This window comes from Plectropomus leopardus, chromosome 17 (genome assembly GCF_008729295.1).
Source record: "Plectropomus leopardus isolate mb chromosome 17, YSFRI_Pleo_2.0, whole genome shotgun sequence".
In the NCBI taxonomy this organism is placed as follows: domain Eukaryota; kingdom Metazoa; phylum Chordata; class Actinopteri; order Perciformes; family Serranidae; genus Plectropomus; species Plectropomus leopardus.
Genome location: NC_056479.1, coordinates 5,757,655 through 5,784,816, shown reverse-complemented (window position 1 = coordinate 5,784,816; position 27,162 = coordinate 5,757,655). Strand labels below are relative to the sequence as shown.

At 39.3% G+C, this 27,162-nt stretch overlaps 1 protein-coding gene across 1 annotated transcript; it reads left to right on the top strand.

Annotated features, from left to right (window-relative positions):
* rab40c (RAB40c, member RAS oncogene family) lies at positions 1-26,285 on the top strand. The gene is made up of 6 exons (XM_042504457.1): positions 1-1,391; positions 10,234-10,294; positions 14,858-14,918; positions 15,207-15,284; positions 18,624-18,846; positions 20,418-26,285. Exons 1-6 carry the CDS (start codon positions 1,250-1,252, stop codon positions 20,690-20,692), a joined length of 840 nt encoding a protein of 279 aa, XP_042360391.1. The 5' UTR covers positions 1-1,249; the 3' UTR covers positions 20,693-26,285.
* Positions 26,286-27,162: the final 877 nt, after the last annotated feature.

The window sequence follows — 27,162 nt, the reverse complement described above, 5'->3', positions numbered from 1 at the left end:
GCCGATCTGTCAGCAGTGCATACAGTGTTGTCGTGCGGTGCTGGGGAACCACAGCTGTGATTATGATTGCATATAATGGAGAAAAATGGAAAAATCACGGACTGAGATCACAGAGTACACCTACAGAGATTTGGACTGGACGTAAAAATGCCACAGGCCTTTGAACACCCTGCGGATATCGGTATTCTCTGGATATAACGCAGTGAAGTTACGGGAATCTTTGTCATCCCGGACTAAAGAAAGACAAGGGGGCCTGAAATTACACAGACGTCGGTGGAAGTTGAGCTACGGGCTGCGCTAGCTAAGTTAGCATTTAGCTTAAAAATACCAAGGCAAGGGAAGTGGGGTTATAAAGTGCAACGGTATATGTGGCTGTGTGTGGGGTGACGCATAACCAGAGACAGTGTCTTTTAATAAGTGCCGTGTCTGATAACTGCTTTGGCAACGTTAGCGCCAGTGCTAATAGCTAAGCTAGCTGGCTAGCTCTCTGGCAGGGCTAGCTTGTTGTTCCCCCGTGTTAAACTTAGCAGAGAGCTTCTTTTAAATGGGAACAAAACACGAACTCTAGCTTTGGTAGTTTGTTGCTTTTAGGAAGCATACCTTAGCAGAGGTTTCTGCTTATAGATTTTGGAAAGTGGCTTTTTATATTTACCGTTCAAGGCAATAAGCATGTTTTTCTTCCCTACATAGACCAAGGCTGCAAGAGTTGTCCCGTCCGGATTCAGTTTAGACTTTGATTGAATGTGCTTTCACTTTTTTAATATATGTGATCTGTCATTTTTGTCTAAAGTTTGAACTTTAGCGTCAGATTGTGGTTACTAATAATCTGTCACTCATCAGTTTGAAAGACAGTACCAGTTGTTTACATTACTTTAAGTCCCCCACCCCCACTGAGCACCACCTATCCCTAAACTATTGTTTTTTCTTACTTTAAGCAATAAGGATGTTTTGCTTTTCAGAACCACCTTTTTTGGCACCCACCTTCTTTTTTTCAAGTAGGGCATGCATGTGAGTTTGGCCCTTTTTTAGTCTGAAAACTGCGCACAATTTGGGCCGACTGGTAAAGTTGCCAGGTAAAACAAGGACTTAATGCTGGTGGACACACAATTCAGCAAGTTCATGGCATAACAAGACTTTGTTTTGGACCAAGTGAGTAGAATAACACACACGGGGGTTATCAATCCTTGTGTCGCCGGGGGAAGTTTACAGTCACTCATCTTCAGCCTCCTGGGCTCAGATGTGAGACACAATGGGCAGCCAGGGCAGCCCAGTGAAAAGCTATGACTACCTGCTCAAGTTCCTCCTAGTTGGTGACAGCGATGTGGGAAAAGGAGAGATCCTAGACAGCCTGCAGGATGGATCAGCCGAGTCTCCATATGCCTACAGTAGTGGTGAGTCACTTTTCTCTCAGCTGATTGGGAGTTGCTGGCTTAGTTTTGGCCTCTTGTGATGATTAGCTCCTTGTGTTATGTCATGCTTGCTCATCAGAAAAGTCTTGAACATACTAGCTGTGCGTTTTGCAGTGTGGACTGTGGAGAATACACAATGAGCTCTCTGGCGCTCATAACCCAGAGCATTGACATGGAAGTGAGTCAGACAGTCAGGACTGTATGTGCATTGTTGTCGAATTTCACTTGCCAAACAACAGTTTTCATGACCTCTGAGCACACAATAGATTTTAGACCTACACATTAAACACAGATTATTTTCCAATCTACATCTGGTCCAGTATGATTGTGGCTCCTCCTTTTTCCCTTAACAGCTTCAGTGGTGTCAGACTATAAAAAGATAATAATCAAAGGAAGCTTCCATCCCAATTATAGTTATGCGCCTTTGTATACATTTTAAAACCCTGTGTAGGTTTGATTTGTCCACAGTATTGAATTAGATAACAATTTCTCAGTCAATTGTATAAGTTGGTTAAAAGTAGGTGCACAAACTTGTTCAACCATGCTGTGAAGGGAAAACTTATGAAGCTGTGCCCAGTCAGATGATCCCTCCCTGGGCACAGAAGCTCGGATCACCTGGTTCTCTTGCTGGTATTGCTCCGGGGCTGACAGCCACTATCTGATCGCTGCCTGTTTCTGCTGCAGTGAGCTGGTGGTCTGTGGCTGCTGTACATACAAACACACACACACACACACACACACACACACCCATCAAAGGGAAGCCCTGAAGAAGAGCAGATGAAACATACATGTTTTTGTATGTTTCAGCCCATTTAATCCAACTTTACATGCATTACAATTAACCATTTTTTTTGTTTCATAGCAGTTTCTTTTTTCATGATAAAGTGGTGACTTTTCTTTACTTTTTATAACAAAAAGCCTAGATATGTTACATGGCTTGGTAGGGCTGTACCAGAGAGTACATTATGCCTCAATTCCTATTTGTTGGCATTTAGCCTGTCAAAAACAACATTTTCACTGTGGTTGAAAAGCTATTTGCTCTCTCATTTGCTGTCCAATAAGGGAGGCATTGCACCTGAAGTTTGCTTTGTTGTTCCTTTACTATTTTACCTTGTTTCTTTAAATATTTGGCAGCTTAGCTGACATTTGAGTCAGTAGCAAAAAAATTAATCGACACATGAAAATACTTTATCACAATAAACATCCATTGTTGTTGTTCAGTATGTAGTTGAATCACTCTTCCATGAATGCTGCATTACAGTGCCAACAATAAAAGCAGACATAATGATCAACGTGATGGATTACCTCACCGTCTTTCAAGTATCTGCAAATAGTGTACTGGAATTAGATGACCCAATGGCTGCTTGGTAGGCAGAAATAAAACATTTTTAAAGCACTAAAATGCTATAGTTTGCTTTGGAAAATAGTGAGCGGTTATTTAGATAATATATACATTTTGTAAATTGGCTTAAACATGCAACCCGACCCCGGATAAGCGGAAGAAAATGGATGGATGGATGGATGGCTTAAACATGTAAAAACACATGGTCATTAAAGTTGTGGTGAATAACTATTGTTTTACTGGAATAACTGATGATGCTTAATGTGATGTTTGGGTTTGTAAAAAAGCAGTAACAAGGCGCATAGCATGACAGAAAGGAAGAGCGTACATCTATCATTGCATTAGACGTTCTTTTCTACTTATCCACCAATAATGGAATAAAACCTGCTCAGTTATTTTTTTCCCCTTAAGATAAAATGTGCATGTGAGATGCATTTGTTAAGAGATGCTGTTTTATGGGATTTCCTGAGTATCCATTTAGTTTTTCAGATGAAGAAGATTTTCATCCCCTCCCCTCAGGATGACAGCAACTGTTCATGAAATATACATCAGTCAGCAGAATGAACCCTCTCCACCAGTGCTCATCTAATGAATTCTGCCAAAGGGTGATGCTGCCCGGTGGCATTTGGCAGCACTGTGAACCTTCCCAGGTCATGTGTGTTTTCAGACATCCACATTCACCGAAGGCCAAACTGTTTCGATCACTAACTGTGATCTAGAAGGGGAGGTCATCATTATAAATAAGTCACAGCGACTGAGCAAAAGAGTTGATAAGAGCCTCTGCATCGTGGTTCCAGTATTATTCTATTGTGATAGATTGTCTGTGGCTGTTGTTGCACTGACTTAATGCACTCATGAAGCTACAACGACTTCCACAGTTAATTCATAATGTTTTCAAATATCCAATTTATGTGCAGAAACTGAATCATCAAGTATTTTGATAGTCAGTTAATGCTTTAAAACATTTTCAAGAAAAGGTTACAATCATTGTCTGATAGCAACATCTCCAGTTGAGTATTTACTGCTTTTAAAACATTGTTAAGTGAATAGTTTGGGGTTTTGGACTATGATGGGCTATTTTATACTATAATCGTACAGTTTATAGATTTTATAGACCAAATTGATAGGCTCTTCAGGTAAATCAATTGCGAAATTAATTGTTAGTTGCATTCCTAGTCCAGTGAGGCTGTACATTATAATAAAGCTGAAAGAATTAGACAATCAATTGATACAAAGAAAATGATGGTACGATGGTAAAGCAAGAAAAATTCAAGCAAACTTGACCTTTATTTCCTGGTTGCTGCTCCACAGTTGTCAGAATTTGCTGCTGCTCATCGTCTTTTGTGATAATATATTCAATATCTTTCTATTAGTGAGACTAAACAAGCCGTCCTTGGGCTTTAGGTATTGTGATGGACATTTTTTAGGGCTGTACCCGACTCAGAATATTGTCAGTCGAATGAGATTCGGCAGTTAAATACAAATATTCTGCGATTCTGGGTTTTTTTCATCAAAAGTTTTACAGTTTGAACAAGGATCAGAGGGACATTACGTGTGACAGTAGCATTCAAGTGATATAGTAAGCAATCTAACGGCGCTTAACACAGATCGCAAATGTGCAACAACATTTTTTTAACACTAAATATCAATCAAAAGCCAGAGACTGTGTTATATTAAGTCGATAAGATAATGTTATCTCGTAGCCTTACAGTGCAGACTGCAAATGCACCATGTCTGCTGCGGCCTCTATGAAAGAGTAGCATGACAGTAAAGAGCACTCACTCAGCAGCAAAATCTGGGGACCAAAACGTCCTCAGCATATGCTCGCTTTACGTGAAGCAATCTTAGTGGACTGAGGAGTCTCCTACTGATGATTTGAATCTCTGACTTTCAAGGGGCAGCCCTGACATTTTTTTACTTTTTCTCTGACAATTTATAAGCCATATATTTAAGAGATTATTTTGAAAAATCTGCACATTGTACTCTTACAATTGAGGTTTCATCCAATAACTACTTTCATTAATGGCAGAATGTTACCAGCAGCTGTTTCGGTAACTTCGCTGTACAAAATTGTGATATTTATTACAGCTTTAGTCATATCCGCCGTTTTAAGTTTTGTCACACAGTTCCAAGTCTTTTTGCTCACTGGAGCAGCTCCAGTGTTTGTCTCTGCCCTCTGTGGCATGGAAGCCTTCAGCATTGATAGGCTTTTACTCATGACTTGTAACCAATCAGATGCTGCGGGCAGGACACTGAGCAAAGAGAGAGGTGTCTGCTGACAGAGGGGCAGCCCCAGAGCCTAAGTAGTGCATTGATCAATAAATTCATTGTATCAACCCATTTAAAAAAAAAAAAAGGCAGAAAAAGCAGTTATGACAGTGATTGTCCAGGTGTCATCATGCGATTGAGATGGTCGGGCTTTTGTCTCAGCTCGACCCACACAAAATGCCATATTGTTGTGCAGCCTGATATCTCTGTTCAACACTTGATCAGTGTTTTCATATTTATCTGCATTAGTGGTTATCATCTAAAGGTGAGTGGACGTGTTAAGGTTTCTGAACACCAAACCCAGGGAGGACCCTTCATTCCACTAAAGACAAACTGTGAGCCCCGCCAAAGAGTCTCTCAAAGAGGAAGATGTCCTAATTGATGCAAGCAAGATCAAAAGCCTTCAAACAGCTTCATTAAATATGGAGGGCAGAGTGGAAAGCAGCTGAACGCGCTTCAGCTGGGATGTTTTTGCAGACAGAAGCTCTGCTATTGATTTTCATCCCTCTGGCAAAGAGAGATTAGCGTGGAGGGAAGGGGGGACGCTTGTGAGGAACCTAAATATTTTAAGAGGGGAGAATCAGGACAGAATTGCAGATTTTGATTGGACGGGGTTGTCCTCAGGCTATGATTGGCTCCCTGCCTAATTTGGGGGGCAGCCAGTTGGTCTGTCACATTTCCTCTTCAGTGATTGTGTGCTTTATTGATCAGAAATTTGGTGACTACTGATCACAATTGTGACATGGTTATATAATGACAAAGTAAGTGTCCATGTTGTGAGGGATTTGGTGGCTTTGTCAAACTGTTTCGGCCCTCAGGTGTTCGGCATGATGCATTTTGAGATGATTTTTAGGTGGTTTTGCAGTGCTGATGTTAAATTAGCAGTTTTATCCATTTGTTGATCGTCAGACAATGAATTGCCAACTGTAATAATTTAATAATTTATTATTTTTTTAACTCTTTCTTGAACAAACATGCCAAACATTTTCTGTTTCCAACTCCTAAATATGTGGATTTGCTGCTGTACTTTGTCATACAGCTATGACAAAGCAGCATCTTTGCATATTGAATATCAGATTTTGGACCGTTGCTTGGACAAAGCAGTCAATTTGTATGTGTCATGTAAGGCTGTGAAAAATTGTGATGGCCAATATTTAACTATTCTTGGGCTGAAACCATCAAAAAATTAATCAGCAGCTGTATAGGGCTGCAACTAATAATCATTTTCATTATAGATAAATCTGCTGATTATTTTCAAGATTACTAGATTAATTGTTTAGTTTATGAAATGTCCAAAAATGTGACAAGTGATCATCACAATTTCCCCTGAGCTCACAAATGACATCATTAATTTGCTTCTTTTGTCCAGCCAGCAGCCCAAAACCCCAAAGCTGTTAGTTTACCATCACAAATGACAAAGGAAAGCAGCAAATTTTCACATTTAAAACTGCCAATGTTTGCCATTTTTAATCGAAAAAACCTCCAAAAAAACACTGAATATCTTTGAGCACTGGACTGTTCTAGAAAAATAAGACATTAGCTGGGGTTGATGGACATTGTGAGGGACATTTTGCTCAACTTCCTGATATTTTATAGAGAAAACAATTTATCAGCTTATCAGAATGCATCGTAAATTTACCAGAGCACACACTGACATATTTGAATGAAAAAAAAACAGTTCACCATCACAGAAGGCTAGAAGCAATTAATTTTCAGGCATTTTGTTTTGTATTACAAAGATGACAATTTTTTTTTGTTAATTGATTCATCGACTAATCACTCCAGCTGTAGTTGTAGCCCTAGCTGCTTACTGACACCATCATAAATCTATGTGATGTAGCATATTTCATATTATTGAAGTGAATAAGTCTTTTGTTGCATTCAAGGCATTAAATACCTGACAAATGAAGGTACTTCGTGCCAAACCTATAGTTACTGTAAAGCATTCCTGCACATTCATTTCTAATGTTGGCCACAATGGCTTAATATGTCTAGAGATATTGAAGGGATTGCTTTCTCACTAATGACGGTATAATAGAATCTCTATTGTCTTTCTGCACGCATATTTATATTATCCAACCCTAACTGATACCACTAACGCAGGCTTTAGGGAGACTTTAGGAGGGGGACATGAGTGTGTTTGAGTTGCAGATAATTTCTGAGGGGATCTCCAGATTAATTTTTCACACCATGATAAGGTTTTGAATTTCACAGTCCGCTACCATCAGATAACACTGGGCTCGGAGGGCTGAAGCCAATTAAAATGCAAAAGCAGGTTGAAAAGATGCTTTTCAGTGCAGCTGGCAGACAAGTGAGACTCTTAAATCTGTTTTTCATGGTGCAACAATGGGATATTCCCCAGGGGTCACGCAGGCACGGCAGTCCATTGTTTGTCTGTGGCAATGGACTGGCTGTTTTGACAGTGCCTCATCCACAGACAGCAGTCATGGCTGGATGCAGGCCAGCTCAGAGATAACCACCTATAGTGCCCTCCTGAAGGAGAGGGGGGTTTACTGTTTGTGTAAAAGGGTGAACTGGTAGGTAAATGAAAAGCTGAACCTGGTCTAATCCTGTCGAAAGATGCACAGACACTGACTGTTCAATATTACCACAGAGCTTAGCTGTTAATGCAGTCTCACTGCTGTCAAATCAGATTTTCTGCACTCTGCTCTGTATTTCTTTTCCTCCTTATGTCATTTTTTCCTTCACATCATCGCCATGTTATAACCTGCAGATGCAATGTACCTCATATTCAAAGGTATAATGTAAATGTTACAAGTCATTCACTGAAATTACCAAATGCAGACATGTCTTTTATGATCATTTTTTTCCAAAATTTGACAGGAAATCAAGCGAGAAATGAATAATAAGTAATTGCAAATACTGTAAGTGGTAATTTTAGTCATGTCGCCCGCTTAACAGTGACAGAAAACATCACCCCAAACATTACCATATAGTTAATTCAGCGCCTCCCTGACACAGCTTCAACAAAAGCTGAACATTATACGCCTCACACAGCTTTGAGTGCATCCAAAGAACAAACAAAGTAAGCTGACTCCCAGAATAGAAGCAGCAGCATTCAGCTAAGACGTCAGAGACATCACAGAAGCTATTGATTATCTGGGATATCTAAGTGAGCCCTGGCAACGAGAGGAGAGGAAGCACTTGGTACAAAGTCCCGCACTCACTCCAATTCAATTAGGTTAGACTGAGCTCAGCACTTTAGCTCGGCAGCAGCTTTATGTTGCCTGGAAAATTGGAAGATATTGCTAATTTTGTTAGCCAAGCAGCTGCTACCTGCCAGAGGCTGACGCAGTCATGTGTTAGAGTCTGGGAACAGGGAATGCTTGCTCTTCTGCCGCTGTTTTTATTTAAAACATTGCTGTGATGTTGTCTGTTTTTCCCAGCAGTCTTAATGTTAATGCTGATGGTTTCCAGTTAAAAGTGGCCTCTCTTCAATTATACATCCAATTTGGTGGTGGTAAAAGGGTTCGTTGAGTATGGGTGTGTAGGTCAAAGCCAGAGGTGGGATGACACATTGAATTAAAATGATTTAAGGTCACTTTTAAAAAAGCATTTTAGTCAATTGTCAAATAAAGAAGCCAGCAATTTTCTTAATTCTATGTATTTTTCAGTGAAGTAGTTCATTTGGTGTGGACTAATTTTAGAGGCAGATTAATACGCAACAGTTTGACTCATGAATATGTTTTAAATAGTTTTTTTTTTGAACAACAGTGGAGCTCTATGGCACAGAGAAGGGAGATGTATACAGCTTTTGAAATACCCAGTACTTGATAAGAGGACCAGTTCACTTTTTATTATTTGTTGACAGTAACTGAAATACTGGAAATGTCCAGCCTCACCCTAAATACAGCCAGTAAACACAAAGATCCAGCATGATCCAAACAGTGTTATTCTTGTCTTGATGGATGTGACATTGAAACAGCATTTCATTGGTTAGCATGTTAGGGCACAGCTCTACACACTCACACATTACACTGTTTAGGGAAAAGATTAACATCAAACACTGATTATTCAGTAGTACGCCGGTTTAGCTCCAGGTGATACCAGACTCAGTGAAAACCACAAGAACATCAGGTGAGCATGTGGAGGCATGGAGCAGCAGGACGACAGGTGTAGCAGTCTGACAGGTTTGTGAGAAATGAGCTAACACCTGGCTTGTTCCTTCTGCCAGCCCAAATCTGTTTTTTGGCATATCCAGATTGTATTCAGGTTGGTTTTAGAAAGTTTAGACAGCAACTACAGCAAAAAACAGATGAAATACGTTTTTGTTTTTTGATCCAAACCATATTTGTAGGCGGTTAAAAATGTGATTCTGAGCAGATTTCTAGAGATGCATCTAAAGATCTGGCCACTCAGATCAGATTTCAAAGTATATTTATATTTGTCACACAACACACAACAACAACATCAAATTCAGAGTCATGGAAGTGCTAAGCAGAAACCAGCCGCTGTGGCGGACAACAAGAAAAAAAAATCAGTTGACGGATGCTGAAAAAATTTGAAACAGATAACAGCAACAGCGTGATTGTTTGCTGGGCTCCAGTGGAGCCAATAGATTTCCAGTTTTGTAACTTAAATAAAATAAAATAAAATAAAGAAATGCAAAATAAACTATTCCAAGGGAGACAAAGTAGATATAACGCATATTTTCATTTTATTTTGTATTGCTGTTGAGTTTTCTTGTCGGGTCCTGTGGTTTTTATTAGAAAATGTTACACAGGTATTTGTCAACCAAGAATTTAGAGAGAGGGCAGCCTGAATTTCAGAGCAGGACAGACACTTTAATAGGAGGAATTATTCTACACTGCAGCACAGAGACATTTGGGGAAAAAGCAGGAATGGGAAGGGACTAGGCCTAGTTGTTACCGTTGATGAAAAGAAGTCAAAAATGCTGACGTGATTAAAAATGGTATTTTTAGATCAAGCTGAAAGATCCCCACTGTGACATCTTTAGTGTTGTCACCTGTAAAACACTGTTGTCTTATTTCTCAAAGCTAACCACAGCTCTCCGCCGTGTGTTGTGGATAATTTTACTCTTTGATTCAGTTTAAGCGGCTCAAACGGATGATGAGTCATTTTATTGAGCGTCAGCTCGTCGCTGACTGCGGTATTGTAATCTTGATTGATGCTGGCCTTCTTGATGCATCCATTTGCCTAATGCCTGCCTCCGTCTGCCCCCTCTCTGTCCAGGCATCGACTACAAAACCACCACCATTCTTCTGGACGGGAGGAGAGTGAAGCTGGAGCTCTGGTAAGTACACATCACTGCTCAGCCAATAACATGTTGTCTATAAAACAGAGAGAGGGACTGCTGCTCTTTTTTTATTAGGAAAATAGGTTTAGTATAGCATAATACATGATTGAACATCTATAGCAAGGTATATAGTAAATTATTGTCAATAATGGTTATTCTTAATATTGAGGTTGTGACAAAAATTGCAATAAACTCTCTCCAGCAATATTAAATCCAAAATTCTGTCTTAAAATCTGAACAAACACAACATGTTTTATATCTATAGTCCCCTGAAGATAAGTGAGTGTAAAAATACCTTCACACTGACTGTGCGTGTATGGGAGCGCCTGTCCTGAGTTTGTGTGACAGCTCAGACTATGATTTGAACCCTCCAGTCTTTTCTTTTTAGTTTCTGTGTGTTCAAGTAGAATCATAAAAGCTCCAGGATGAGCGCACATTTTTGGCTCAAATAAAAAACATTTGCAACTGAAACAGACACGTCTTCACCTCAGTTTGCACCGCCGTGGGCCCTCTCACATCTTGTCATGCATCTAAATTTCACCTCATTTTCCATTTGAACGCGTCTTTTGTGAATTGTGTGAACAGACCCTTTAATTTAAAATCTCTCTGACCTGCCTGTGGGTCAGTGTTTTCCAAACTCATGCTGTGTAACCAAACATTGTTCAAAGCCACAGAACTTAATTTCAAATTCTCGTCGAGATCCCAAAGTATCCAAAGATATCAAATGTGTCTTGCTGAATATCGGGGGAAATGTGTGTAAGATGAGTGCATCTTGAATATTTCAGTTTGATGGAAGGGTGCAGCCATGAAAAAACATGAAGTGTGAATATTTCACTCAGTGTAAACCTCATGGAGTTTCTACGAAGAGCTGGAACCACATGATACAGAATATATCAGATACTGGCAGATAGTGAAAGCTAAAGGGAGAAGGGGAGAACTTTATGTCAAGGGGTTACATTAAATAATATACTTAAAAAAAAGGCAACGAGAAGGTTTATGTAATGGTTGCATATTTGTGCAGAAACAAAACATATTTGCAAACACATCAAATGTTTACTTTTATCTATTATATAATATCTAACCCAATTTGTTACATATCTAATATTGGCATACAGAAAAGAAAACATCACAAACTGCAAGGTGCATGCACTTTATTGCGGATGTTGTGGGTGCAATGCTTTATTCCCTGCATATTGTTACATGCTTCACAAATATTCTTGCATCAGTAGAGATGCAGGAGATGCGTGTAATTGTCAGCTAAGACACACTGCAGTGCTAGGCGAGGCCTGTTTGGTGGAAGTAGGCCAAGGAATTCAGCTCCTCAGGGGAGAAGCAACGCCTTGTCCTCCCTGTGGAGGAAAAAGTTTAAAGACAGCCCTATGATGCAGAATCTTTTTTATTTTTCTACTACACTCGTTCCTTCTCTTTTTACTGTTGTTTCACTGGCTAAATGTTGCTTTTTCTTCTTGCTCACACTCTTTACTGCATCCTCTGCTTCCTTTCTATTTCTGTCACTGTTGCCATCTGCGTCTCATGGCAGAGGAAAATAACTGCAAAAGCTTTGGTGGTGGTAGTCTTTATTTTTTTTACTGTCAACAATTCCCATGTGCAAAGTCAAACAAAAAAATGTGTAGCTCTTAACAGGTATATTGCAATATAGTGTTTGTATCAAAGTGTATATTTCCTTCCTCTGTGGCATACAGCTCAGTAGTTTCCCCCCAAAACTATTAAAAACACACCAATGAGCCACACACTTGCACTAATTGACATACTCCTTTATTGCCATGAACACACACATTGTAGTTTATTTTGACTTTATCCCACATAAACCGTCCTGCTGCCACAAATACTGGAGCACCAAATGAGGATTAATCCGCCTCTGAAAATAGTCCCCAACAAATGCACTGTTTCCTCCTGTTCAAGTTAAGTTTGTTAAAAACTACGGAGATCAGCTGTTTCAGGAAATAATGGAGCCTTTTTTAAAAGGTTTCGGAATCGGACATTAAGAACATTAATATAGCAGCAAACCATTGTTTGTGTCCTGATCAGAGATTTAAGACCTACTGCCTGTGTGTGTGTGTGTGTGTGTGTGTGTGTGTGTGTGTGTGTGTGAGTGTGTCTGTGTAGTATTATGGTAGATGATCTGGCTGTCAGTGCACTACACTGTTGCACTGCACTAATATGGCAGTTACAGCTGCTATTGGGACGACGTCGTCAAAGAAGCATAGCAGCCACCTTGGGGTTCCCCCAGGTCAACACTGTTAGCTCCATCAACACTGTTGCCATTGTTTAGCTCTGTTAATGATGTCAGCACTGTTAGCGGCTCACCCCCGGCTCAGTCACATCTTTGATGAGAACCATGTGCGGACGACTCATACACTCTGAATTTTGCTGATATAGCTGCTTTGAATAAAGCTGACTTTTTGTTAGTCACCAACCAGTCACTGCATATGGAAAACTGACTGAGTCTTTTATTTTATATTTATAAGTGGGTTGACAGTGAAGTGGCAGAAAGAGGGAATGAGATGCAACAAAGATGGACTTTAACAGAGGACGATGCAGTTCATTGATGGGGCCTCATACTCTTTGACCAGCAGGGTGACCCCTAATTAGTTTGTCTTTGACCAGGTAATAGTAAAAACCATCATCTGGTTCAGAGACCAATATACTGCTGATTCTAAGGCACCTTTTATTAAAGAGCTATTATTGGCTTGTCAGTTTTATCCCACATCAGTAAGACAGGTGAGCATAATTTAACACTTTATAGTCATTCATAATGCTGCACCTGCCGTAAGAAGTGTAAACATTTAATTAGTCATGTTGTCATTTCTGGGAGACTGCACAATAGCTGATTGACAGAATATTGTCCCTGAGACATGAACACACAACTGACTGAGCTGTAACTAGTCTGTGCTACTCATTTTCAGGCTGTAAAAGTAAAGCAGATGGTCTAAATTTGTTCTTAAAACTCCCCACAAAAAATAGTTACTAAATCTGAGATTCTAAACAAGCTATGAAGTTGTGAAATTATGCTTCCTTTCATGTCTGTACCACCTGTTTCAAATAGCTGTTTTCATGGTTTGGGAGTGAGGAGAATGCTTGTCAGGATTTGTCAGGCTCAATTAATCCTCAGTTATTCTCTTTGTGAAAAACTGGAATGGCAAGATGTAGGCTGGCTTTGCAAGGCAGAGAGTATGTGTCAGCTAAATGTTGTAATATTCATAAATAAGATTTTATAAAGTAGGTCAAAAAATCACTTGTGAGAACAAGAAATGGCTATAGCAATATAATCATGCAGATATGAATGAAGAACATGCAGTAAAAGTACACAGAGTACATTTACATTACCTTTAGACTGTATAACTAGCTCTACACATATTGACTGGTGTGTCACATTTTGTCCCTCATATTTATGCCTCCTCACCGGCAATAGCAGCTGCCGCAGGCACTTTGTTTTCAGGTTGTCTGTCCTGCCGTCTGTCTGCTTCTCATGATCACAGTTTCTCGAGAATGTCTTGCGGGAGTTTCGTCAGATTTGGCACTTGGCACAAAAATCCACTTGGACTCAATGATGAACTCATTATGTTTGTTGGTCATAGGTCAAAGGTCATGATCACAGTTGTCCATCTCATTCTCGTAAACACAATATCCCAAGAACAACTTTGGGAAATTTCTTCAAATTTGGCAACATTATTAGACTCAAGAATGAACTGATTAGATTTTGGTGGTCAAAGGTCAAGGTCACTGTGACATTGTGTATGTATCATTCTCATGAATGCAATATCTTAAGAAAGCCTTGAGGGAATTGTCTCAAATTTGGCATAAACATCCAATTGAACTTAAGAATGAACTGATTAGAATTTTGTGGTCAAAGGTCAAGATCACTGTAACCTCACAAAAAAAACATGTTTTGACTATAATTCAAGAATTAATGAATTAGTTATGACTAATTTCACAGAAATGTTTAATGAAATAAAATGTGATGCCATTGTATATCTAAAAGGTCAAAGGTCAGCTTCAGTGTGATATCATAATGATCTGCACAGAGACTTTTCTGTCCATTACTCAGTGTCATAACTCAGAAGGGGAGACATTTGGTCAGATAGTGGATTGGTAACACTAATTTTAGGTGTCCACCGTGAAACTGTCCCTGTTGCATAGATCTGTGCTTCAGTTTTAACAGATGTGTTTGAAGTGTCCATGTTTTCACAGACATTGATGTAAACTGTAACTGCACCTTTACTGGTTTGTGGAGACATACAACTGCAAGGCCGTAATTGTAGTTGCTCATGAAACTGACCCAGAGGAATGTGCTAAAAGGATCCTGGTGATGAATGTGAATTCTGCTCTTTTGAGCCAACTCAAGACAGTTTAGTCACATCTGTTGAAACTGAAGAAGTGATTTTTTGGATGACAAAGTCAGACCAGTTTTCAGGTCAGTGTTTCGTCCTCAGTGCTGAAGCCCGTTACTTTTCTCAGAAACATTTTAACATCCTGGCAGCAGAACAGATCTGATTTGACTGTTAATCTTTCTCTCTGCCTGTTTCTTTCTCTCTTCAGGGACACATCAGGACAGGGGAGGTTTTGCACCATCTTTCGCTCATATTCCCGTGGGGCGCAGGTGAGGAACAAACAAGTTAAATTGACTAAACTGAAAACAACCTTCGCTTCCTCTGTATGCACTAAACCTGCTCGACTTTGTCTAAATATCCAGGCTTTGATCGGAGGGATCACAGAAAGGGTGTTGTGGTGTTGAAAACATTGGTCAAACACAGATTGACCAATACACTCTATTGCTATGATACTCTTAGACTTGCTGTTGATTTTGTGTGTGTGTGTGTGTGTGTGTCTGTGTCTGTGTCTGTGTCTGTGTCTGTGTCTGTGTGTCTGTGTGTCTGTCTCTCCTCAGGGGATCCTTCTGGTGTATGACATTACCAACCGCTGGTCCTTTGATGGAATCGACAGGTGGATCAGAGAGATTGATGAGGTGAGTGTAGGAGCTATCTTTGGACTAAAAGGAATTTTGCTGTTTATTGCCTATAAAAATAATCTAAAAGTGTAAAGAAAGTATCAGCATGAGAGGAACTTGTACTTTCTTAAACCTCAGGGCGCTATTTTTATTTATTAAATATAATTTAGATTTTCACTTGACTTTATCAAAAAAGATGTTGGGAACTTGCAAAATATGATGTTGAAATTTTTTGGTTTTGATTCAACTTTTGCTAAAGGCATTCTAAACAAAGTTTTGTTGAGTTGATCATATTCCAAATTGTTAATATTGACAGACAGGTTCTCATCTCTACTGTAAATGCATATCGGTTCTAAATATCAGTTATTAGTTCAGGTATCAGTTTCATTAACTATTAATAATCCGTATCAGTATTGGGCCTGAAAAAACAATGTTGGTCATCCCCTAATCTTGGTTTATATTTACTCAGCACTGCCTAGTTTTGCTGTTTGGTCTGAGTTTGGGAGAGAGGGGGCGGCAGCTCTCTCTTAATCCACTCCCATACTCTTTGTGTCCGTGGTGGCGGGTGTACAAAAATGTGACAGCATAATCTGTGGTTAGAGCAATAGCTACAGAAAAAGCCAGTGACAATCCACTGGGTTTGACGAAGGAATGAGCAAAAAGATGGAGAGAAGAAGAAGAGAGAAGTTTCACATCTATTTACATATACTACCTACAATGTTTTAATACCAAGCTACTTTAAAATCAGCAAAGTTTAGAGACCTTTTCATAGATCAGTAGAGTCATTTTGTTGTCCATTAAATTTTATCAAAGATTCATTTTTACACAATCATGTTTCCACTCTGGCTTTAAAACTATGATTCTGACAAAAACAGTGATAATTTACAAGGACATCCATAATTATGGTGATAATAGCTGCATTTGAATTATTTGAGTTTTTTTCATGGCACCAGTCAGTGTGTAGCTTTTATCCAAAGTGAACCAGCATCGCCAGTGTTAAGCTCAGTGAAGCAAATAAAGCTACACTTGCTTTGTGATACACGTTTGTTGATGTTTTCTAAAGTGATGCCTTCTCATTCAGTTGGGGATCAGTTTAGATCTTAGAAGTAACTTTTTGCAGACTGTAATCTGTTACTTTGAACAGACAATGAATTATCTGTCGAGAGGGCAGGACTATTGGCACCAGAAAAATATTAAAAGTTGACAAAAATCTTATTCGGAAATCAGAGTCCTCTGCAAGAATCACCTTTTCCAGGATTTCTTCCTGTCATTTTTTTGCTTGGTTAGTTTTTTAGCTATTTTCTTGCTGCAGCAATCCAGCTGGATCTTCTCATGGTGCTGCAGAGATCATGGAAGATTGATTTGATTGTTTTGCTTTTAGACTTCATGTTCCCATTCATAAGATGGAACAAAGGGTCAATAGAGGGAGTTAAGTGAATCACTTAAGACAACCTGTGTGTGTGTGTGTGTGTGTGTGTGTGTGTGTGTGTGTGTGTGGTGTGATATTTTTGGCCTGTGGAATGTATGTTTCAGTTTGGCCCTTTCCTGCTCCACCTCCGCAGACACGGTGTGGTTGTCTGCCACTTTTAAGGACAGAAATAAAGTAGAGATGGAGGGATGAAAAATCTCTGGATGATGAAAGTTTAACGGTGTGCCGAGAAGTGAGCTGTTTAGGGTTAATCACTGGTTATGCGCTGTATGTGATTACTTCTCCATCCTGAAATGGCTGTGTTGTCTCAGTGTTGGACTGCAATCAAAGTCATTGTGGGTGTTTTGTTTTTTCTTTTTGCCTTTTCCAGATTTTTGCCTACCCCAGATTTAAAACATAATAAAAAATACATAAAACAGTTCATAAAAAATATGCAAACATAACCACAAAAACTAAAAAACCCACCACACAAGCCCTAACACAACATTAAATCAGCGATGGCATTAAAACTCACGAATGTAAGAGAGATGTTTGTCGCTAATGATCTTACAGCCCCATGGCAAAGTACAAATCCTGACATCTGTAGAAACTGCAGCTGCCACTGTCTCCCCTGTGACTACTGCTGCTGCCGCTGTAAGACCGGCCTCGGTGGAGCGACTCGGAGCATGAAAAGGCAACAGGGAGGAAACTCTGAGGAGAGGCTGATGAGTGGTGACAGTCAGGAGGAGTGAGGTCAGCCTCTCGCTGCCATCATGTTTCATTCAGTTTGTCAGGACAGATGGGGAGGAATTAGAGAGACCTGAGTCAGAGTGGCAGGACAAGATACACGCTGCTTCCTGGAGCTTGTTGAATTAATAACAAGCTTCCGCTGGTCATTTTGTTTGAGTGCGATGTCTCAGTCAATTTTAATCTCTTGCTGATGTTTTTAATCAACTGGATGTGCGTTATGGCAGAGATTTTTCTAATCTGATCAACTTTACTGTGTAAATCATATTTTAAAAAGGTGTGAAAAACTAGAGACACTAGCTGTATTTACTTTAACACCTCTAGTTATTTTTAGATTGGGAAACCTGCTGTGAAAGCAATATTTCTCTCATATAAGTCCATTTTACACAGAGATCGCGCTGTAGAGCTGCTACTAAGTCCCTTCTTTATGCCACCTTTGTATTCTTACACAGAAGCAAAGGACAACAGCCACATTCTGCTCCAGCGTGTGATTTTAAGTTTATTCTGGCATCATGGGACCAAAATAGGCAGACAAATGGGAGGAAATGCAGCATTTAAGTGTATTTTAAAAACATGTAGAGGAATTTTTCTGGAAATATGGTAATATTTACATGTTTAAAATCATGTTATGGAAATAGGTACACCTGTTCACATATTAACTTTTTTTCAAGTCGTTCCTTATTATTTTATTTCTGTTTATTTCTTATCTTTTTCTTTTTTTGATTTTTTCAAGTCTTTATGTTTTTAGGTTGTTTTTGTTTTACAAATTTAGTGCTAATTTTGAGTATTTTTTTGTCAAGTTGCTCATGCAACAACAATTTGCTCGTTTGTCATTGCCATCACCCCCAACTCTAGCATGCAAAACAAGAAAAGATCTTATTTATGTCATGTTTTTTTGTTTATAGAAGTTATGTTGGCTGAGCATATATACTCTACAGGTATGACAGACACAAAATAACAGGAACAGACAGAGTTAATATATAAAAAAGAAAGCTGACAGTTGAGAAGGTACATGCTCAGTGAAAGCAAGCTCAGACAGGCAGAGAACAAGTTATTGGGAATGCTCATAAAGTTACAGAGAGGAATAATTGTTTTTTTATCTAAAACAGGTTTGAATGTCAAAACATATCAGTTACTAGGGTGTTAAGTTCTTAAGTGCAGCTACCGACAGAGGTTAATTTTCTTTAATTTTTCCTTCCCAGCATGCTCCAGGCGTGCCTCGAATCCTCGTCGGTAACCGTCTACATCTGGCTTTCAAAAGGCAAGTTCCAACGGAGCAGGCGAGGGCGTACGCTGAGAAGAATGGCATGACCTTTTTCGAAGTGAGCCCTCTGTGCAACTTCAACGTCATTGAGTCTTTCACGGAGCTGTCGCGCATCGTCCTGATGAGGCATGGCATGGAGAAGTTCTGGAAGCCCAACAGAGGTGAGTGTACAGGGAGCCGGGTTGGGAACAGCGGGCAGACCAAAGAACAATCCCTCAGAGAATATAGACCAATTTTTGTCTTTTTTTTAGGGGGTGGATGGGGGATCTTGAGGTTGAGATAGCAGGTCAGCAGTATATGATATATAGAAGTGTTGTCCATCTGTGAGTGTGATATCTCATGAAGGCCGTGAGGGAATTTGGCACAAACGTTCACTTGGACTCAGCGATGAACTGATTGGTTTTGGGTGGTTAGGGTTAGGGTAAGGTTAAGGTTACTGTGACCTTGCATCCATCTCATTTTCGTGACCACGCCATCTCAAGAACACCTTCAGGGTTTTTTTTTTTTTAGATTTGGCACAAACATCTGCTTTGACTCAACAATGAACTGATTAGAATTTGGTGGTCAAAGGTCACTGTGATTTTGCGATTATCTCATTCTTGTGAACGCAATATCTCAAGACAGCCCCGAGGGAGTTTCCTCAAAGTTGGTAAAAACATTCACTTGTACTCAAGAATGATCTGATTAGAATTTTGTGGTTGCATAATTTTTGGCATAACTCAAGAATTCATAGCCTAATGATGACTAAGTTTCACACAAATGTCTAATATGATATTTTGATAAAGTGATGATATTTTATATCCAAAAGGTCAAAGGTCAGCTTGACTGTGATGTCATAATGTTCTGCAAAAAAGCAGTTTTCTGGCCATTACTCAGCATCATATCTCAGAAACAGGAGGGGAGACATTTGGTGAGATACTGAATTGGAGACACAAAGCTTGTGTAAGTGCAACTTGACTGGTTTGCGGAGGCATACAACCACAAGGCTGTAATTCTAGTTCCAGTCATAAATCTTTAATAAGGGTTTTATGGTCAGGCGCCAATCAACATTTTGAAAGTGTAGAGTGTTTTTTTGTTTTTTACTCAACACTGGGTTACCGTGTATCCTTATAATGTCTTTAAAGGTATTGAATTAACCAGTCTAAAAATAAGGCCTTAATTGGTATTAAATTGACTTAAATCAATTTTTCAAAAGTCTTACAAATGCTCAGACATGGGAAACAGGATTTTCTGAGTTGTTTTTTTTTCTGAAGTTGCATTGTAAAATATCAAAATAATTGGAAACATCTATTTTTTGTGAAATAAAATAAGTAAATTCCTTTTCTTAAACTTTTCATGTTGGGAATCATCAAGTGGTGGAATCTCATGCACAATTAGGAACACAAAATCGACCAGCAAACAGGCCTGAAATGCCAGATGATTCCCAATTCTGTTGGCAAACCAATAAGACACCTTATGATAATACAATATGTTCATTGTCTTCCATGTGTTCCACTCTAAAAAAGTTGTTTTTACTAACTTGTGACGTATATAATTCAACTTTTTTACTGGACAAAAAAAGTCTTGTTTTGTGGTACAATAAACATTTGGGCAAAATAAAATTGCCCATCTTTGGTCTTTAGCTTAACTTTGAGGGGCATTAAAAAGTCTTAAAAAGTCCTCGTCTTCCTCGTCTTAAGCTGTAGGAACCATCAGAATGAGCACAGCCTAACTGTTAACCTCCTGTCCGCAGTGTTCAGCCTCCAGGACCTCTGCTGCAGAGCCATTGTTTCGTGCACGCCGGTCCACCTCATCGATAAGCTCCCTCTTCCCGTCGCCATCAAGTCCCACCTCAAGTCGTTCTCCATGGCCAACGGCATGAACGCCGTCATGATGCACGGACGCTCATACTCGCTGGCCAACCCGTCCGGCGGCTCCAAGGGCAACAGCTTGAAGCGATCCAAGTCCATCCGTCCACCGCAGAGCCCGCCGCAGAACTGCACCCGCAACAACTGTAAAATCTCCTAATTAACAGCTTCCTCTGGGGCGGGGTGGAGGCAGGAGACAATGAATGACTGACAGCATGGGATCAGGAGATGGATTTACAGGATGTAGTTAGTTGGAGCAAAAGAGTACATCCCTGAACCTGAAGAGCTGAAGAGCAGGAATGATGGATAAAGGGATGCATGAGTGCTACCTCTCACCTTCATGTTTAATAGCATGAAGCACTTTGCAGGGGAGGGTGCTGGGGGCTCGAAGAGTGCCTCAAGATATCAGAGGAGAACAACTCCAACCTTCTTTGTCTCCACAGACCTGATTCTCACTACTACAAACATGTTAAATGAGAGAAAACGACTCCAGATTCACAGCTGGAGTTTCAACTACATGTACAGAAACCCCTCACCAACTCAAGCCACCATATTTAAATCCTCTACATGATGCACGACTCATTGTGTCTGTGCATCACAGAAATCACCTTTAAGTTCAGTTCTTCACTTTTATGTCTCGTATTTTTTTGTCTTCTGTCTGTCTGGTTTTAATTCCACCTGTTTCTCAATTTATTTGCTATTTGAATGACCAATAAGCTAATGATCAAAACACTAGTAACCAGTCAGTACTTTACTGATATTTTTTATCCTCAGCTGGTAACAGTTGTGTTTGAACACTCATTGTGCTTTGGAGGTAGAAATATTTTATTTAGTAACACTCACTAAAATGGAAATCTTGGTGACAAGATGAGAAAAGGTTTCCACCCGCTGTTGTAGTCAAATTGGAGGTCTTAAGGCAAACATGGCTCCTCTGAAATCCCCTAAAAGACGCAACCTGAACCAGATCTCAGGTCCAGACTTGCTAGTGTGCTTACGTTTTCTCCTAATTATTTGGGGTCATAAACAAATGTGAGCCTTAACAACACATGCTGAATTTTCACTGACCTACTTCAGCTGCAGCAAACTGGCTTAAAGTACAAAAATCAAGTTCCCCGAGTAGACAGTTCTCACATCAGAGTTTCAATTTTCTCTTATAATTCTGTGGTTTACACTGCCGCCTACTTTAACAAGGCATCCAGTGATGCTTGTTGCCATGGATACCACTCAACGCTTTAAAAAATAAGCAGCCTATTTGAGATATCTCAGTCTTCCTGTGAAATGTATTTTTAACTGGAGCAGAAGGCCGGGAGTATTCTATATATTTATTGCCAACAAATCCCATTGGAAGCCATTTCTCTTTTGGCCCACGAGCTTCTGGAAGTTGTAGTCTGGAGATAAGATGGAGAAGAAGAGCTTCACATTTGTGTCACCCAGAGGTCTGGATCTAAGTAGAGATTAGTTTTTACTGTCACTTCCTCCTCCTCTTTCCTTCTTTCTGTTTTCCCCTCTCTGCCAAACGCTTCAGGACGCCTGCTCTTCATGTTTTCCCATTTCACACCTCACCTGTCATGTCACACGTGTCATGCAGCAGGAAAATACACACACATCACCAGTACAGTCTAATATGTGACACTAAATTTTTTTCGCTCCCTTATAGTGATGCTCCACTCAAATTCTGCTGTGTGTGTAGTGTGTCCCAAGCACAGAGTGAGTGTTTGAACGAAGAAGTTTCTGACACGATGAGACAATTTATCCATGAGTTGACAAATTTTAATTATTCTTTTATTCAAGGACAAATGCTAAATATTTGCTGATTCTAGTCTCTACAATGCAAGAATTTTAAACTGAGAATTTGGAAAAAAAAGTTATTTGAAGATGCCCACGTGGGTTTTGGGAAATTTTGATAGACATTTTCAGTGTCTTTTGGCAATTTATAGACAACACATTTAATTGTAAAGATATAAATTTATAATGAAAATAACTAAGAGAAATAAGTTGAAGATGCAGATGGAGGGTACAGAAGTCTCTGTGATACATTTTTTCGACCATAAAAACTGGTCTTGATTTTATAAATACAACCACAGCTGCTATTCTTCATGAAAAACACAACTTCAAACTCCAACAGAGGAGAAAGATTTTGAGTGGAATATCATTTAAACTACGCTGAGACAAACTGAAAACCAGCAGAGACAATATGCACCCCCCACACCTTTGATGTTATGACCTAGTGTGTTTTCCATACATTCATTTCAGTGTCAGAGGTGGAGCGAGCATGAAGCTGAAGGCAGGGGAGGCACAGATATCTGATGGTGGCGGCAGCGACCGGTAAAAGTCTGATAAGTGAAAACAGAAACCCGTCAGAGAAGCGAAACAGGATCATGTCGGGTAAAGTGGAATATTTCACGTGTTGACAGTAAACAGGGACCCATGTTTATTTGTTTTGTCTAAATGTCACTCACTCCCCTGTATGAGCAGCTCCTCCTCTCCAAACAGAGCAAACTGCTGATTTATTTTAAACTTGATTGATGTTAAAGGATCCAGATTTTCAATGTATTGTTCATTTTTAAAGCAAAAATAGAAAAAAAAATGTTGCCTTACACGAGTAACTAATTACCATCCTCCAAAGCAGCCAGTAGTTTAAATTAATTTTAAATAAGTGGGAGGAAATGCTGCATTTTCTGGGGTCTATTTTTTCCGCAGGGAATTAATCCACATTTGGTTTTTGGGGGGCATCAGTGGAGGTCTGTGGCACAGAGGAGAAATAGTGGACACACTCAGTACTTGTTAGTATTGGGGGTTGACTGACATTGATTTTTTTGGCCCGATACCAATACCAAGTACTTAATGAGACCAGTAAACGATATTTGAAACCGTTATGCATTTACAATAATGAAAATATTTCTGTAGAAATCTAGAATTTAAAATATAACAAACTCCAATGCAGAACTTTGTTTAAATGCTTTCAGCAAATGTTTAATTAAAACTAAAACTTTCATCATCATATACAGCGAGTTCCATGTAACTTGTTTTTATAAAGTTTAGTGAAAATTTAAATAAAAAATGAATAAAAATAGCTCCCTGAGGTTTTACAAAGTAAAAGTCCCTCTCATGCTGACAGTTTCTTTGCATGTGTTGCAGACTGCTGTCCCTGGTGTTGGTTGAGTGTAATCCGCACATTTTGACATAAATTAATTTTATTGCCGATCATTAAAATAAAACACTGATACAGATTATCGGCATATTGCCAAAAATCGGCTCTGATAATCGGCCAGATAATCTGTCGACATCTTGTTAGTATGGCATTAGTTGTGTGTTAGTTTCGGGCATTTCATCGGATTTCTTTACAGTAGTGTTTTGGGTTTTGTTCTCACTCCTTGCTGCATTCATGTCCAGTGGGAAACAGCAGTTATGAGTGGATGAGTTGTAAATACTGTTCAGCATCAGGGGAACATCTGCTCCAGTGTATCAGTCACTGGTGTGAAAAGGTAATCTGACTGAACCAACAGTTCACACATGTCAGCTCTTCCGAGTCGCTGCTTTTTAACTACCAAACTGCTCCGACTGGATCTCCCACTGGAATCAATGCAGCATGTCTTCTTCTTCTTCTTCTTCTTCTCCCTCTGATCTGCACCAACGCCTCCGCATGCTGTCCCATGATTCATAGCTGCTGAATAATAGATGCTCTTTTCATAGATCTCTGGAGGGCTTCGTCAGTTCGCCCCGGCTCCGTCTCTCCCTCGCTGCTCTTTCATCCTCCACTCAGCTTCAGCGTGGTTTGTTTCTTCCTCTTTTTTCAGTGGTCCTCCTCAGCATCGTGTTTCTCTTTGACAGAAAGAATGAGCTGCTGCTTGTTTTTCTGTTTGACGCCACATTTTCCTCAAGTTTTACTGTGTTCCTCCTCTTAAATCCGGTCCAGTCAGCTCAGAGTTAACTGAGCAATGTTGGCGGACTCTCCGTCTGTCTCCCCTCCTCCCTTGGTCTTATCTCAGGGAGTCGTCTTTGCCTCCAGACTTTAAGATGTCTTGACTCACATGGTGAAGCCTCCTCGCTTTAGGAAATATTTCCACTGATCCAGAGTCAGATTCCTGCAGCGTAGATGACACCAGTCTTTTAACTGGCTTTAACCCATTTACTCCAAATGATTATGCAGTGGATCCCTACTTGTTTGGCTTGTGGTGAGAGGCAGTGAAATCAAAGAATACGTTTTGCTACTCAGTTTGTTTTATTTTAATACTTTTTTGGGCCAACAGAGGGAAATAATTTAGTAATTATTAAGTTATTTTTTCTAATGGGGAACTGAAACCATTAAGAACAACTTTCTTCAAAGCCTCCAGATTCCATTGACAAAAAACAATTTTACCTCACAGAACACAGGAGTTGCTGGTCTACCGCTGCTTTAGATGGTTAGTTTGTGTTATTATGTGACTTAAGTGATCCCAAGCTGGTCATTTAAAACAAATGCAACCCTATTTCAAAAAACGTTGCCTTTAAGTAATAGTACAAAAGCACTGAAATGTACTAAAGAACCAAAATTAAGAGTACTCATCATCCAGAATGGCCCAGAATCACATATATTATAATACTGGATTATATTTATGATGCATTCATGTATTCGACACTGTAATATTGCAGCTAGTAAAGGTGGGAATACATTTAATAACCTCACATAAAGTAAGTTAATCCATAATAATGCATCGTAATTTATTAGACAATGTATATTTTGCATTAATAAGATTACTCCATTAAGTAAATAAAGCATTTACAAAAAAATACAATATTTCCCTGTAAGATTTAGTGGAGTAGAAGACAAAAGACTGAAAAAAAGAAGAATTACTTCAAATTCTTAGTTAAATACTGTACTTATTATATTCCTCCACTGGGAACCAGCATCTGCACAAAGCTCGGAAGAACATGTTTAAATGCAGAGTGATTATCAGTTATGTTCATTTGTAGTAAATGGGTTAAAATGTGTATAAAATGTGACTTGAAGATCATTTTTATTCATGACTGCGTCCTGAGTTTTAGGGTGAAACAGGTTTAGAAACGGCCAATCAGATAGCTCATATTTTGTGTTAGCATTAGTTTCATCAGCATCATCGCTTTAAGGTCGACTCGAGCTTGTTACCAAGATTTTCAGACGAGGTTTCCCTCTCTGCGATGGACAGGAAAAGGCTTTTATAACTGTTGTGGTTTCAGACTCACGGGGCATAAAATACCCTCACGGGGTGTGATGATGTTGTTTTGTGTTATTTTGTACATCCAGACTCTTTGTGTTATGTGATAACACTCAAGCATTTTCCTCCTTGTTTTGCTTCCACGTCTCCCTCTGCTTTTGTATGGACTCCCTCTGTGCTGGTTGGCTCTTTTCAGAATTGTTTATCCTGGATTTGACTTTTTGGATTTTCATTGACTTTTTTAAACGATGGAAATGTCTGGAGAGGATGGTGGGAGATTCAGGGACGCCCTCTGATATTTGCCTGTTGTGGAAGTGTTTGTGTAAAGGAGCAGACTGTTGTGATGATGACGACTTAGACAAAAAAAAAAAAGACTTGTAAAACACTATTCTGGTTTTTGGCTAAAGCTGCTGAGTATTCTGAAGCAAGTGTGTGAGAGTGAGTGTGTGTGTGAGAATGTTCTTCAAACACTAAGCTGAACATTTTTCTTTTTTTAAATTATTGATTGTACAGTTTCAAGGCAAGGGTATGAAGAGATAAGACTTTTTTCACAATAAAATTATTGAATGTTGGAGTCAAGATGTGCTGCTGATCATTTTTACATGACTTTGTGTGTTGGACTGCAGCTTTAAAGGAATCTGGTGTTGTTTCTTTTGGAGAGGCTGCCATCTACTGGAAATTACCACATCACATCTCTTTCAGACAAGACCGTTGGTCATCAACATCAACACGGTTAATTTCAGAAAAACAGTGTCTTATCAGATGCATCTTGTATTATTTAATGTCTTTATGTTGTTTTCTGAACAGCACAGGACTGATTTGACACTATTTTAAGGTTCAAGGTTCAACCTTATTGTCAATGTACAAAAAAATAATTTGAATGGAATTCATAAAAATGATTATAAGAAAGAAGTAAACTATATTGTATTTACAGAGAAAACATACAATTATATAAAGTACATGCATAAATGGAAGAAGTTCCCAGATCTTTTACTTCAGTAATATTAGTAATACAGTGTAGAAATACTTTTTACAAGTACCAAAACTCAGATTACTCATTATGCGGAATGGCCAATAATATAAAGTCATATAATGTATACCATATTAAAGAGGGGGGGGGGGGGGTTGTTTGTTGTTTTGTCCGGCCTGGGATTAAGAAACAACAGGGCAGATTTCATGGAAAATGACCTGCTTCATATGTGGATTTAATTGGCTCATTCTAAAGTAATGCAGGCACAACAATTCCCAATTTTAGGTGATTCTTAACTAATGAAAACATAGATATCCATATTATGTTCTATTTCTGCCAAGAGATACTCCTAAATCCTACACGCTTGATCTTAACTCCCGTATGCGTTGACAAAATGCTTTTATTTTGAAAAGAATAGGCCCTGGCCGGAAGTATTCCATGAAACAAACAAGGGCACTTATCAGCACCATGGTTATGTTATAGTGA